The following is a 15,753-nucleotide window of genomic DNA, read 5'->3' as shown; positions in this document are numbered from 1 at the left end:
AGGCAGGGAGCTGTGCAGGGATCACGGAAGGGGGAAAAGGGTGGAGCTGAGCTCCCCAGAGCCACAGGGGCCAAACTGCAGCACATTTTGCCAGCCACGCCGAGCCAGGTGCCCCAGGATGCTGCAGGGAGTCCCTTCATGCTCAGCACCATCCTGGCTGTGGCTGGCTTTGAGCACAGGCTCCCAGGGTGGCACTCGCTGCAGCTGAGGACATCCACACCATGCAGTGCTGCTGCAGGGGGAGAGGTACAGGGGTCCCCCGTTCCAAGTGCCACCAGCCCTAGGACACATAAAACCATCCCAAAAAAATGGTAACAAAATAATTTTATTCTGCTTTATCAAAAGAACTGAACTGTGAATGTAAACCTGACCGGATGTATCGTGTTTCCTTAAGGAGATGCGCATCCAGGGGCAGAGCCCTTTAGTCACAGGCCCACACAGGCCATGGGAAAGGAGAGAAAAGCCAGTTCCATCCCAAAACCCTGCCTGCAGCCATGTCCCTGCTCACAGCTGGGGCTCACAGGGTGGCACAGCCCACGCCAGGGGGCCACAGCCGTGGCCACCCTGTCCTGCACACGCTGGGGCTGCTGCAGCGGGGCCTGGGGAAGCAGGGAAGGGTGGAGGAGGCTGCTGCAGAAGGCACTGGGCATCACGCATGCTGCTGCAGGACCTGGGACCACGGGAGCATCCCCCGGGGTCCCTCGGACCACGCGGGGAGGTGGCTGACGCATACAGAGGGACGCTGAGCCAGTGACAGCCACTTAAGGCAAAGCCATGGCGCAGGGAGGCACAGCAAGGCTGGGATCCAAAGGGAAGCAGCTCCTCCTGCTCTGGCCTGGCAGGCTTTCCTGCTCCCTGCCTGGGCATCTTGCTCTGATCACCGCAGGAGAGCTGAGAGCTGCCTGGTTATTGCTCCCAGCAGTTCCCCTCTGCCCTTGTCACTTCCAGGCTGGCAGAACCTACCCTGCCCAGCCATCCCTGATGCCCAGAGTGCCCAAACCAGTAACACACAAAGGAAATCCTGGAGACCACATTCCTGCCAACATTCCCTCCAGCAGTGCTTCTAGCCTACAAAGCCTGCCCTCATCCCAAAATCCAACCAAAGCAGCGCCACTGGGGTGAGGAGAGCTCTGTGCCAAGGGCCTGCTGCAACACTGAGGAGGTGGCAGGGCAGAGATGAGACTACACTGCTTCCTCAAAGCCATCCCACAGGAAAAAAAGGGATCCTGCAAGCCAAGCAGCATTTCCAGGAGACATTTCAAACACCACAGAACACACTGCCACCCCCCCTCTGCCCTGGTGCCCAGCTCTGCCGTGGCTGGGCTGGAAAAGGAGCTGGGATCCTGGAGCAGAGCACCAACCGAGCCTTGGGAGTTTGCAGGCAGGCAGAGGACAAGAAAGACCCCCTGAAACTGCTGTGAAGTGCCACAGTTATGTCTCACTCCCTGCAGAAGGGGCAGGGCCAACACGACCCTGCTGTGCCCAGAGATGGAGGAGAGCAGCCAGGGCAGGAGCAGAGGGCAGCAGGAGGCACCGTGCGCTGCTGGAGACTCGGCCACCCCTGAAGCCCAGCCACACAAGGTGGGGACAGCACTGCAGAGCCTGAGCCCACACAGCCTCTCTGGGGACACCACCAGCACAGGCAAAGCTGCTTTGGGTTGAATGCTCTCAATGGCACCAGCTAAACACAGCCCTCCCCTCGCCACGAGGCTGCAGATGGAGCCAGGGACAGAAGATCCCAGCATGTCGAGTGCCCAGAGTGTCACCACCCCTCTAAGGGTGGCACGGCTGCTCCGAGGGGACAGGACAGCAGGAAGGATGCAGAGGGAGAGCAGGTCTCTGAACATGCAGCAGGCAGGGCTGGGGTGCTCCCAGCTGGAGGATGGCATTCCAGCTCCTGCCAGCTGCTTCCCCAGGTGTTGCACCCCAGATCCCCACAGAGCACGAGGAGCAGCAGGTCCTGAAAGCAAGCACACCCTCACAAGCAGAGGGGAGGAAGGAGGGAGAGCAGAAAGCAGGTTTGTCCCAGCAGATTCCCCCCTCCCCAAGCAGCTCTCCCTCACCCTGGCACGGCACACTAGGAGAAGGGTCGGATATACCACAGCACAAATCAGGACAGAAGATCCATCTGCCAGCAAGCCTGGCCAGGGATGAGAGTACCAGGGACACACTCCTTGCCATGGCTGTTCAAGGACATACAAAGCAGGTCCCACCTCCTGGAGCGGTGGATTTTGCATGGAGGAGCAGCGATGCCTCACCTCCTTTGCAGCTGAAGTGTCAAACATCTGATCTGCTGCACAGCAGGGTCCTTTCACTCTTCTCTTCCCCTTCACTTTGCCAGCACGGCAGAGCAGTGGAAATTCAGCCCCCTTTCCCTGGTGAACGACATACAGGGAGGCTGGAATCTGAGCAAAGACTTGCCAGGCTCTGTTCCCAACCAGCTGCTCCGAGGTGCTCCTGAAAATCTGGTTTAGGAGGCAATGAGACTCAGCCACGCAGTGGGAACACCACAGTCAGGCCCAGGCAGCCGGTGCAAGGCTCTCTTGCTTGCAGGGGGTCACAGAATCCCTTCAGAGGTTGCTTCCTCCAAGTCATTATCTAGCACTGCTGTCTGCAGCAGTATCACAGCTGTGCAGATCCAACTCCCATAAACTATTCCACAGCAAACCACTCCTCACCCCCAGCAGGAACACGCTGGCCAAGGAGAGTCCACTCCACTGGAGTCCTTGAGGAGAGCGAGACAGCGTCAGCAGAAACCTTCACCAAGCAAAGCTTCAACAGCAGGACAAGGGGAACCTCCTCTTCACTCAGCCTCAGCCTGGAGTGCTGAGCAATGACCAGTGTGCAGCAACACAGCACTCAAAGCCACATCTCCTTCCTGCTAAATAACTGCACCTACCCCGGGAGGCTTTCCTGCTGTCTGTCGTTTAATATTCCAGTATAGGTTTGTTAGTACAGGATTATCCCTCTTTGGAAGCACCAATTTCACAGGGGGAGAAAACAGAAGAGGCAGAGCCCTTGTGATCCGTTGCTAGAAGAAAATCAACCCAACTGCCACCTATACACAAGATGTCCAGGCAGGCAGGCAGGTGCTGCATCCGCCCCAGCGGCACAGGGCCTCGTCCCCGGGCACAGCCGGGCTCGCTCCGAGCTACACCGGGCTCCCTCCTGCCTCCCTCAGCCACTGCTCTCCTCGCCTCTCAGGGGGCTTTCTCCAGCGGTCTCTGGGCTTTCCTGTGCAGGAAGGCTGGTTTGGTGGGCAGTCCTCAGGCTGGCCTGCTGGAAGGCACAGGAATCCAGGAACACGCCGGGGATGCGGTCGCCGAAGTACAGCTTGCTGTTGGCAGCTATGGCCTGGTACTTCATCAGCTCCAGATACTCAGGGGTCAGCTTCAGCTGCAAAAAACAGAAACCAGAGACCCTCAGAGACAACTTTCTGTGCCCTGTGGTGCTAGGTTTCACACCAGGCAGCCCCTGATGTGGTGTGGGCTGTTAGGTCAAGCGTTTTCCCAGTGCTGCCCACCTGCAGCTGATCTCCCGTGCGGAGGAGAAGAGCGAGTGACCAGCTTCCCAGAGCTCACCTTGTTGGAGTCAGCCAGCTTCCGAGCAGTGTAGTACTCTGCATCAGCCTTTGCCTTCTCCCTTGCCAGGAATGCAGCATCTACCACAGCAGCCGAGGAGGGACAGGAAAGGAAGCATTAGGAAGTGAAGGGCCCCTTATCACACTGAGCACCTGAGCCCTCACCCCATGGGGACCAGCTGACCCAGGAGTGCCCCTGGCAGCCTGGCTGGCCCTGCACTGCCCTGCAGCTTCCTGGAGAGTTCCATGCACAGGGCAGGAAGGATCCAGTGCACAGCCCTGCAGCCCTGCAGCACCCTTGATGACTTCCTCTGTCGGAGCCCAGGACATCCCTCTGGGTGCCCTGGATGGCCTGAGCCGCTGGCAGGGGGCTCTGAGACCCTGGCATGCAGCCAAAGACACACGTGGGGTTTGGATCTTAGCCCGTGGAGCAAATTACCAACTCTGTGTGAAGAATCACAAGCCACACACACAAGTTTAGGTGTTGTAGTAGAAGCAGTCACGGAGTGAAAGGAAGGGTTTTTGAGTGCTGTACAGGGGGTTTTAAGCCTTGTACGCAGGGGTCCGAGTTTTGTACATGGGGGTCAGGGGTTCTAAGATGGAGGGATTTGGGTGTGCCCTGTCCTCCTCCTTTCTCCTTCCTAGCCTCCATGTCTTTGGTGATGTTGGCACTCACAGATTGGTTTAGAGTAGGAAGTCACCATTCAATACAGATGATTGGCATTGGGGAAAAGGTATAAACATGGAACACATAATGTGTGATATAAAAGATGTCACCAGCCCCTGGGAGGGCAGTGTGCCTTTGAGCTGCTGAACGGGCCACAGCAGCTCAGGAGAAGAATCTTTTAGATAACCAACAATAAACAACCTTGAGACCGGACAACAGAAGACTGCTGAGTCTTTCTTTGAAGGCACGGGTTGGAGCAGAGACTTTTCCATCTTTTGGGGTCACCCCAATCCGGGGCTGGAAACCCGACATTCCTGCACCTGCCACCACCCCCAGGCAGCAGACAGCCCCAGCAGTGTGCTCACCTTCAATCTCAGAAATCCGCTTCTCTGTTTCCTTCTCCATGATCTTCTGCTGGTAGTGGATCCTGGCCACCTGCGCAGCCTTCTCTGCCTCTGCAATCACAAAGGGCTCGGCTGGGAAATTTGCTCCTCAGGCCCTGAGCACCAGCACCCTGAGCCCAGCACGCGGCTGCAGGCTCTGCCACACCAGGAGTGGCTCCCTGCTCCCTCCCTTCCCACTCAGTGCCAGCCGGGGCTCCAAGCAGCAGAGTTACAGGAAGAAAACACAGTGCTGGTGTCTGCAGAGCTGACATCCTGTTTACAAGCACAGGAACAGGGAGCTCCAAGCCCAAGCAGCTTTTCCAGCAGAGTGATTTCCTCCATCCCCGCTGCAGGACAGAGGTGCTCCCTGCTCTGCTGCCGTGGGATTGTCACCCAGATGTTCAAAACAGCTGCTTGTGCAGCCTGGCTGAGCCTCCCTCGGGGAGCTGCCAGTGATGTCAGACGATGTCCTGCCCCAGCTGAGCAGGGAAAGCAGGGATGGAGGCTGAGCCTGGGCTGGTGCCATTACCAATGAGTGCTTTCTTCCTGTCTGTCTCTGCCTCCTTCTCCACCACCTTCTGCCTCTGGGCTGCAATCAGCAGCTTGGTCTTCTCAGCCTCCCTGCAAGGGGAGAAGTGTTATCCTGGGCAAAGGGAATGAGGAGCAGTATTGGGGTACAAAAACAGGGAGTACTTTGGACCTCATTAGCATAAGAGATGTGATAAACAAAATGCTTTGGCAAGAGCAAACAGAACTTTGAGGAGTAAATCAAGATTGCAAGAAGATTCAATCAGACTGCTTTACCAGAAAAGAAAAATACTACAGACTTCTGCAAGCAAGAGATGTTTAAAATGTGTAAGTTTGATTATGTGATGATTAACCCAATCACTGCAGTAAAACATTACTAGTCTTCCTAGAGTAAGTACATAAGCAGTTGTACTTCACAATAGATTTGGGTTCTTTAACCATCTCTAAGTCTTCCCCGTCTCTCCAATGGCTGATAGAGCATCTCTGCATCCCAGGAGAGGCCACGGGGACAAGGGGCCAGCCAGCTGCCAGCTCCCTGCTCACAGCCACGGGGACTGGCTCTGTCTGCAGCTGTATGAGCATGCACACAGGCCAGAGGAAGGGATCACCCCCCTCTCCATCTGGCCACATCTGGATGCAAGTCCAGTCTGAGGCCCTCAGGACGAGGAGCAGGGCAATGTGGGCTGGGAGCTGGGCTTGCTCAACCACAGGATGAGACCTAACAGCATCTCCTTTTGCCCAAAGGCACCCCAGAGATCTTGGAGGGGAGCTTATGGGCAAGACATCAAGACCTCTGAGTCCCAATTTCAGTACGGAAATGGAAAACAGAAGGCACAAGCACACCTGGCCAAGCACACACTGCCTGGAGCTCATCTCTCTCTCCCTGAGCACCAGGGAAGAGCTTTCCAACAGCACTGTGCCTGTGCAGGACCCTCAAAAGTAATTAATGCAACTTTATGCCCAGCTACTCACATTAGCTCGAAGTTTCTTCGGATGGCCTCTGGAATTTTGGGTTTTGTAACACGCACGGCCTGTGAGAGCAGAAAAAGGGAGCCCATTTTGAATGAAACACTTTGATGCAATCTGAATAACCAAGACATCTCTCTGCAAAACCAGCTGCAGGGCTGTGGACAGTGGTGCCTAGTCCTCCTGTGTAACACAGCTGAGCATGGTCACTCTCCCAGAGGTGTCCCACATTTCCATTTCCTGCCATCCTTCCATCCCACACTCCCACCAGGGGCAGAGGCTCCAAGCTTCATCCAACCTGGCCTTGGACACTTCCAGGGATTCAGGGGCAGCCACAGCTTCTCTGGGCACCCTGTGCCAGGGCCTCACCACCCTTAGCATAAAACATTCATCTTTCAGTTTAAAACTGTTGTCCCTTGTCCTGTCACTGCAGGCTTTGGCAAAAAGTCTCTCTCCACCTTCTTAAATCTCTCGTTATTGAGAGGCCACAACCCACCTGGATAGTGAGACCTGGCGCCATGACATTGAGGTCTTTCTGCAGGGCCAGCTTCAAGTTCTCATCTATCTGATCTGTGTTTGGAGGACAAAAGAGAGACCAGTTGGTTTATCATGTTTTCCCCACAGCTTGTGTGGCAAAGAGCCAGCAGGCCTTGAAGAGCAGGTAACTCCAGAGTGTAAGATAAGGATGCTTCCTGAGACATTCAGTACATTGTTTCCCTTCCTACGCCCCTGAAAAACATTCCCAAAAGGACACTCACATGCTGGTGACAAGAAAAGCTCAGCTGTTGATGGATTTGTGTTATCTGAACTAAGTGCAAGTAGCTTTCAGCATCTCAGCAAGAAAGAAGGCTCAGAGCCTGTGGTCTATCCTTCCTCAGCACTTGGGCTTGGACTACATTAATATTAAAGTGCTGACAACCTTTTAAGGCTGTCATAAGCCATTTTTCCCCTGCCATAAGCCATTTTTCCCTTGTTCAGCCACTCAAGAAGGAACAGAACCTGTTCAGTCTTTGGGGCACAGGTCCACCAAGGAGAGTATGAGCTGTGCTAATTCCTGAAGCACTGCTACCTCCCTGTGAAAAACCTTCCAGCTCTCACTTGTTAGAGACAGCCAGAAGGAAGCTGTGAAAGTACAAAAGTGAATTCAGCAGCAGAGCAGGGCATTGAAAGCAGAAGCAGAACAAGACAAATCCCCCGCCACAGCGAAGGCCACAGGCGTCACTGCACACACAAGAGCAGAGTGGCTGCTTTGTGCATCCAGAAAAAAAGGTGGAAAAAGACTGATATCAAATTCCCACATGCAGACAGGGAAAGACAGAGACACCTGAGTCACTGAAGTTACAGGGGAAGTGGCAAACGGATGTAAAAGGAGCTGGATTCTACACTGCAACTGCAGCACCGGGGCAGTGTGGTCCAAGGACACGATATCCTGTAGAATATCCCAGGAAGATTCCAGCGGGATCCCAGCTGGGATCCCCACTGCCATGCACTTACCAAAGAGCTCGATGTACACCTCCTGCAGGGTGTGGGCACTGCAGAACTGGTTCAGCTCGTGGTGGATTTTGTTGAAGATCAAGGTCTTGTCGTAGTCCGCGGTGTAATTCCTCACGATGTCGTACACTGGGGAAGGGACAGAACCACCACAGGTCACCACTGGCACCTGTCAGGATGTCAGGGAAGGAGTGCAGCACTGGGACAGGGCTTTTTCAGGACCTGGCTAGCCAAAGCCACAGCTGCCCTGCCCGGCTGTCAGGTGCTGCTGGGATTACACAGCTTCAAGGAGCAGCCACGGCAAGATGCACAGCCTGCTGCTGTTTTGTCATCTGCATAAACAAACAAAGCAGCAAAGCCTCAGCAGGACCTGCATGCACAGGAGCAGGTGCTGCTGAAAACTGAAAACAAGGACCACTCCCATTATTTAAGCCAACCAGATCCTGCACCAAAAGAAGCGTGGCCAGCAGGTCAAGGGAGGGGATTCTCTCCCTCTGCTCCTGCCGAGACCCCACCTGGAACTCTGTGCACAGTTCTGGCCTGCTCCCCCACCACATGAGAAGACATTGGAACTCTTGGAGCAGGTCCAGAGGAGGCCATGGAGTTGCTGAGGGGGTCTGGAGCATCTTCCCTCTGAAGCCAGGCTGGGAGAGCTGGGAATGCTCAGCCTGGAGAAGGGAAGGGTGTGTGGAGACCTCACAGCTCCTTCCACGGCCTGAAGGGACACAGGGGAGCTGGAGAGGGACCCTGCAACAGGAACTGGAGGGACAGGACAAGGGGAATGGGTTCAAACTGCCAGAGGGGAAATTTAGGTGAGATTTATGGAACAAATTATTGGCTGGCAGGGTGGGCAGGTTCTGGTACAGGGTGCTCAGAGCAGCTGTGGCTGCCCCTGGATCCCTGGCAGTGCCCAAGGCCAGGCTGGACAGGGCTTGGAGCAGCCTAGGACAGTGGAAGGTGTCCCTGCCCACGGCAGGGGCTGGGATGGGCTGAGCTTTAAGGTCCCTTCCAGCCCAAACCCCTCCACGACTCTATAAATTACACCAGAAATTCACCCTCCAGTGCCTCAGCAATGCTGGAGTTTTGCACCAAGCTGTGCTGCTGAGCAAAACAAGCTGTCTGTGTCTTTGGGGTGGTGAAATAAGGAGGTAAGAGGCTCCTGCATGGGTTCTGTCTCTGCAATTTTCTCAGGAGCTGAGCTGGAAGCACCTGGGGTCAACGCTACAGGACCAGGAGCTGTAAGGGTAACAGCAAATGGAAACAGGCAGGGAAGTTCTCCAGGCATGGAAAAGGGAAATCCTACAAACCAAGACAGAGCTGCCCCAGGATGAGTGAAGACAGTCACAGCTCTGCCTGCTGAAGCAGGATGGGAAATACCTACCTGCATATGGGGCCAGCTTATTCACAACTTCTATTCGGTCAATGTAGATCATAACACCACCACTGCAAGGGAAAAGAGACTTCATCAGCTACCACTGCAGGGCTAACAGTGAACAGATTGAAAGCAAAGACATCTTCATCCCTCTTTCAACAGTTAACAGGTTTAAAGCAAAAGCATCTTTATCCCTCTTTTACAATATTCTGGGCATTTTGCAATGAGATGGCAGCGAATCCCAATCCTTCTCTCTGCATAAATCCAGCAAACCTGCAAAGCACTTTCCTTCCCGTTTCTGATTTCCTACTCAACCAGCCAAAGGAAAGCTTTTCTGAACGGGAATGTAGCTGCAGCTCTCAGGAAAGCAGAGGGGAAGGCAGCAAGGACAGCAGGTGACACCGGCCACCAAATGCAGACACACCTCAGCTCTTCTGGGCAGCAACAGGTTAAACAGAAAAAGCCCTTAGTTTAATTCACACAATCACTGACTGCAGCAGGAGCTTGGCAAGGCCCAGGAGAAAGGAAGGAACAAAGCACATGGCAGACTTCAATCCATGCTCCCAGCTCCAGGGTCTCCTGGTGCTCTCCAGGAACACCACCAGCACCCCAGCGGAGGCAGCCTGCAGGCAATCCTCTCCCCGGGAAAGGATGGCAGGGAAAAGGGGCAATCCCCAGCCTCTGCTCTTGCTGGTGTGGCTTTCAGAAAGCCATGCCCACTCCTGGGTACCTGTAACACCAGAGAAAAGCACAAACTCTACAGGGAAGAAAAAAACCCTTCACTTTCAGCAGCTCAAAGTCTCTTGAGAGCCTAATTTTAAAGCAGAATACTGCTGCCATGATGTCCTTGGGACAAAGGCATATCACAGGCCAGAAGCTTCAGCAGGAACTGTTTAGAGACAGCTCATTCCTGGCAGTGCAACTCCCACATTCCCAAACTCAGTCTCTGTGATGTTTTAACTCAAACATATCCCCCATGACAAACTCCTTTTCTTGTTTTGCAGATCTTGGTCTGCAGGAAAAAAAAAAAAACCAACCTGAACTTGCCTGTGTCTGTGTCCTTTAGGAAGAGGCCTCCCAAGCCCAGCCTGTGCTCGCTCCACACCTGCTTCAGGACAACTATGAGCTACAAACACTGGTGATGGATGGAGCTGATCTGCTGCAAATCTGGCCTTTCAGTTTTAAAGGGACGTTAGAAAGAAAAGGAGAGTGTCTGCAGTCTGTCAGGACTCACCCACAGCCCCACATCACCTCCCTGGCAGGGCAGGGTCTGAAATGGCACCTCAGACCTGTGAGGGCTGCCTGACTCTACCACCGCCTTCTGCAGCCACCCTGCTGAGGGGCTGAGCCAGTCTGGGACAATAAGTGGGATATTATCCACTGTCACTCCGTTATTATGAATAATTCCTAAGGGTTTATGTGGTGTGCTGGGGGATAAGCACATTTTATCAGTCCTGCTGCTGGTCATGCAGTGGCTTTGAGGAAACAGGGGTCACTCAGACCCCAAAGTCTGCAGGGAGAGAGGAACAGGGAGAAATCCAGGAAAGGAGGATCAGCACACAGCCTTTGTGCACCTGGTAGAAGTTCAAGCATAATTAGGCAGCAGTGGACAAGGAGACAGCATCCAGGGAATGCCACGGGAGATGGACACGGGCAGCAGGAAGACCCTGGAAAGCCTCAGGCAACCCAGAATCCAACTCAGGGCTTAAAATATCTATTTAATGTATTCACTGAATGCTGCCAGGTACAAACAAGACAGGTAAGGCAAAAACTGGGGATGGGACACCCACACAGACACTCAGAAGCTTCCCAATATAGATAAGGACACAGGGAACAGGAAGATAAAGAGAAACCCAGCCTTTAAAACGTGGTGGTTTAATATGCAAACACAAACCCTGAAACTGTTTAGGATCTATTCTGGTAGCAGACTTTGAACTGGGACAGGGACAGCGCAGGTGTGCTCCAGTTGTTATTTATAAGCTCATGTTTCACTATGGAAATGTGGATGCAAAGCTTTGGCCCCGAGCAGCCACAGACTTTGGATCCCAAATGCAGCCAAATGAAAGGCCCCTGCAGCAACACCTGGGCAATGGACAGGGCTACGGGGACCTTTGGTCAGGAGTGCATTCAATTATTAACTGAGAACTGCTTTCACCAGCTGTCTGCTGCTTCAAAGCCCATTTTTACTGCCTGCACCTTCCCAACCACCTGCACTGCACAACTGAGCCCCACAACGCTGAAATTCAACAGGAACCTCATCTTTAGCTCTTAAATCACAGAAGGACAGAACGGTTGAGGCTGGCTTTGGCCTCAACCTTTGACCTTTTGACCTCGTTTAGCTCACCACAAAAGGACTCTGGACAAGGCCCTGAAGTGACAGGACAAAGGGTTCAGACTGACATGGGAAATTTAGGGGATATATATGGAAAAAATTCCTGGCTGTGAGGGTGGGCAGGCCCTGGCACAGGGTGCCCAGAGCAGCTGGGGCTGCCCCTGGATCCCTGGCAGTGCCCAAGGCCAGCCTTGGAGCAGCCTGGGACAGTGGAAGGTGTCCCTGCCCATGGCACTGGATGGGCTCTAAGGTCCCTTCCCACCCAAACCATTTTGTGACTCTGTGAAAGCTGCAGCACTGAACACTGACATTATTTACAGATACTCCTGAAAAACCTTTGGGATCTGAAATTAAAACCATGAGACCTTCACGGTAATATTTAAGCCCCAGCAATGTCTGATGCTGAACAACTCCAAGACAGTTAATATGGGTTAAACCTGATCAAAATTAACTCTGTTTTATTATATTGCCACTATCATTCACCCTTTAATTTCAATGTGGTCACTGTGTGTCACCACTCCAGCCACCACTGATTTATTTTTTGAACAGAAATTTTGTTGAGGACCCTGAACATAAAAGACAAGAAGAATCACCAGGTGTTTTTTTTTTACTCTGAAGAGTCATCACTTTAACTTGTGGATGAACCAACACAACAGGATCTGTAACCCAACTCAACCAGCCCTCTCCTCCTGCTTGTTACAACTCAAGCAGCTGACAGAAGAATCAGCCTGATTATGCAGCAGGAATTTCATCTGGAAACGAACTCCCTCCCATCAGGAGGATCCCCACTCCCTGTTTCCTCCTGCCCACTGCTGGGGTCAGCACCTGCATCAGCCACAAGACTCAGGGTGGAAATAACCAGCCTGAGGGCACAGCAAAGCACAGGCTGTGGGGTGTCAGAGTGTCAGCTGAGGGGAGAAGCCCAGAAAAATTCAAGATAACATCCCAACAAATGCAAACACCCTCTGAACAGCAGCTCCAGCGAGAGCCAGTGCTCCCTCCTGTTCTGTTACAGTGTGTACATTTGGGATTAATTTTATGGCAATAAAATATTCCCAATCCCTGTGTCCCAGCCCTGCAAGTGACCCCAGAGAGTGCACCTAGGAGAAACACAAGCGGAGGCCATACCTTGTCCCACAAGGCACATTCTTCACTTCATCAGTCTGCAGCGTGGTCTGCAACACAAACACAGGCAGCGCTCACAAACCTGACTCCCAGGAAGGCCCAGGCTCCCCCAGGGGCACCACAGAGCCAAAACCCTGTCCCTGGCCTCCCTGGGGATGCCTGCAGGTGCGGGCAGAAGGCAAAGCTTCTCCTCCCCTGCCCTTTGGGGGATGCACAGGCTGTTTCCCTGCTCTGGAACGTGGCGCTCCAGGGAACGGTGACAGCCACAAACACGGACTGTCCTCCTTCAGCAGGACACTGCCAGTGTCACAGTGCCACACAGCACACACACACACGGCGGGGACAAGTCCTGGCTCCCCAGGGGAGGGAGAGGGCACTGACCTGCACGGATTTGAAGGTGGTGATGAAGGGGAGCATGATGTGGTAGCCAGGGCCGCTCGGGCTGGTCAGCAACGCACCACCCCTGAGGAGAGGGAGGAAAACAGGCTCAGGGAGGAGGCAAACAGCAAGGACTGGCTTTGAGAACAAGCAGGGCCGGCTCAAACTGCCAGAGAATTGCATCAGTGCCCTGAATTCGCCAGCAATTCCCCAGCAGAAGGGCTGAGTGTACCCGATCATTGCCTGCTGCAACTTTGCACGAAGCCATTAACTCCTGGAGCAGGCAGCGATTGCTCAACCCTCCCAGCACTGCAACACTGCACAGAGCTGCAAGAAGGCAGACTTCTCCTCTAAATAGTTCCCTGGTAACCATGGAAAAATCCAGCCGTGGATGTGAGGCTGCCAGTTGGGGTTTCAGCACAGCCCCTGGCCCAGAGCACAAAGAAAACCCCCTGGGGGTTAATGCTCGGCACAATTGGGGTTAAAGGGAACCGGGGGACATTTGAGGTCTCTCTCTCTCTAGCAGAGGCCAGTCCTAGTCAACTCTTTGAAGCAAAAGCTGTTAGTGTGCGCATTAATTGGGCTGCTTTTGTTTAGCTCTCCCTCGCTGCACTAGGCTGAATTTTGTCTTAAGTAAAACACAGCTCTGTGCAAACTAACACTAAAACTGCAACCTCTGTGCTCGTTTTTTCCTCTAGCGGCACGGTCCCCAGTCTCTTCGTTCCATGAAGAACATTTTCACTTTCAGAACTTTTCTGTGCGCTGAGTGGGAAGGGCAGGGGGAACGCTCCAAAGCACCGCCACAGCGGCAGGGAAAGCACTCCAAAGCACCGCCACAGCGGGAGCGCTGGCCGGGTGACAGTTTGGGACAAAGGTGACGGCTCTCGCTGGCACAGGCAGAGACCAACAGATGTGAAAAAGGCAGAGGAGAGCCAGAGCTCTGGAATCAGTTTGCGACAAGGGCGGGGAGGAGGGAGAGGCAGGAGGAGACCCGAGCACACGAGGGCTGTGGCGGCTGAAGGGAGCAGGAGCAGCCGGGGCTGCCCGCGCAGGGGGAAGCCCGGGGGGCATGAGGGGCAGGGAGGAACGGCAGCTCCGGGAGGGCTCCGGGAGGGCTCCAGGAGGGCTCCGTACCTGTAGTACACGGCCAGGTGTCCCTCCTCGACCCTGTGGATGGCGGAGTAGAGCAGGAACACCAGGAGGCCGCTGGCAGCGGCGGCCGCGGCCCCGGCCTGGGCCATGGCCATGCTCGCATCCCCTCCCGGCCGCGGGGCTCCGCGGGCCCTGCCGGCACAGCGACAGCGACAGCGACAGCGTCACGGCACGGCACGGACACACCCGCCGCGGAGCGGGAGGGACAGCACGGGGAGGGACGGGGAATGCCCCGGCCCGGCCCCTGCTCCGCTATCCCGCCCCTATCCCGTACCTATCCCGATCCGGATCTTCGGTCCTTTATCCCAGTTCTTGTCCCATACCTGTCCCGTTCCTTTATTCCACTCCCGGTCCCGCAGATCTCCCTAGCCTCTATCCCAATCTCTGTCCTGTACCCGTCCCTATGGTTTACCCTAATCCCTGCCCCCTACCTGTCCCGTTTCTTTACTCCAGTCCCTGTCCTGTTCCTTTATCCCAATCCCCATCGTTTATCCCAATCCCTGTCCCAATACTTTATCACGATCCCAATCCCGTTCCTTTATCCTGATCTCTGTCCCGTACCTGTCCTGTTCCTTTATCCCGATCACTTTCCTTTATCCGGATCTCTGTCCTGTTCCTTTATCCCAATCCCGTTCCTTTATCCCTATCCCGTTCCTTTAATCCCGATCCCTGTCCCGTTATCCCGCTCCCTGTCCCGTTCCTTTATCCCTGTCCCGTTATCCCACTCCCTGTCCCGTTCCTGTCCCGTTATCCCGCTCCCTGTCCCGTTATCCCGCTCCCTGTCCCGTACCTGTCCCGTTATCCCGTTCCTGTCCCGTTATCCCGCTCCCTGTCCCGTTCCTGTCCCGTTATCCCGCTCCCTGTCCCGTACCTGTCCCGTTATCCCGTTCCTGTCCCGTTTTCCTGTTCCCTGTCCCGTTATCCCGCTCCCTGTTCCTGTTTATCCCGTTCTCTGTCCCGTACCTGTCCCGTTCCTTTATCCCTGTCCCGTTATCCCGCTCCCTGTCCCCCTGCTCCCTGTCCCGTACCTGTCCCGTTCCTGTCCCGTTATCCCGCTCCCTGTCCCGTACCTGTCCCGTTCCTTTATCCCTGTCCCGTTATCCCGCTCCCTGTCCCGTACCTGTCCCGTTATCCCGCTCCCTGTCCCGTAATCCCGCTCCCTGTGTCCCGCTATCCCGCTCCCTGTCCCGTACCCGTCCCGTTCCTGTTTATCCCGTACCTGTCCCGTTATCCCGCTCCCTGTCCCGTACCTGTCCCGTTATCCCGTTCCTGTCCCGTACCTGTGTACCTGTCCCGTTATCCCGTTATCCCGCTCCCTGTCCCGTACCTGTCCCTGTCCCGTACCTGTCCCGTATCCCGCTCCCTGTCCCGTTATACCTGTCCCGTTCCTTTATCCCTGTCCCGTTATGTCCCTGTTCCTGTCCCGTTATCCCGCTCCCTGTCCCGTAATCCCGCTCCCTGTGTCCCGCTATCCCGCTCCGTGTCCCGTACCCGGCCCGTTCCTTTATCCCTGTCCCGTTATCCCTGTCCCGTCCTGTCCCGTACCTGTCCCGTTATCCCGCTCCCTGTCCCGTTCCTGTCCCGTACCTGTCCCGTTATCCCGCTCCCTGTCCCGTACCTGTCCCGTTCCCCACGTGCTGCCGAGGCCGCGCTCCCACCCCCGCCGCGCACGCGCGCCGGCGCGCGGCACCATGGGCGCGCCACGTCGGCGCGGGATGATGACGTCATCGTCCCCGGTTGCCAGGCAACGGCGCGCTGGCGACGGCGGCGCGGCAGCGA

At 55.0% G+C, this 15,753-nt stretch overlaps 1 protein-coding gene across 1 annotated transcript; it reads right to left on the bottom strand.

Moving 5' to 3' along the window:
* Positions 1-309: 309 nt before the first annotated feature.
* ERLIN1 (ER lipid raft associated 1) lies at positions 310-15,707 on the bottom strand. Its single transcript, XM_038140636.1, is given in 13 exon segments — positions 310-3,251; positions 3,253-3,396; positions 3,582-3,661; positions 4,613-4,702; positions 5,160-5,251; positions 6,131-6,189; positions 6,621-6,694; positions 7,619-7,744; positions 8,997-9,058; positions 12,448-12,494; positions 12,826-12,907; positions 13,957-14,106; positions 15,593-15,707. Coding segments are annotated over 13 exon segments (1,167 nt in total). The 5' UTR covers positions 15,703-15,707; the 3' UTR covers positions 310-3,200.
* Between the last annotated feature and the right edge of the window lie 46 nt (positions 15,708-15,753).

The sequence above is a fragment of the Motacilla alba genome, chromosome 6 (genome assembly GCF_015832195.1).
Source record: "Motacilla alba alba isolate MOTALB_02 chromosome 6, Motacilla_alba_V1.0_pri, whole genome shotgun sequence".
NCBI lineage: Eukaryota > Metazoa > Chordata > Aves > Passeriformes > Motacillidae > Motacilla > Motacilla alba.
This window is presented reverse-complemented; position numbering and strand designations above follow the sequence as displayed.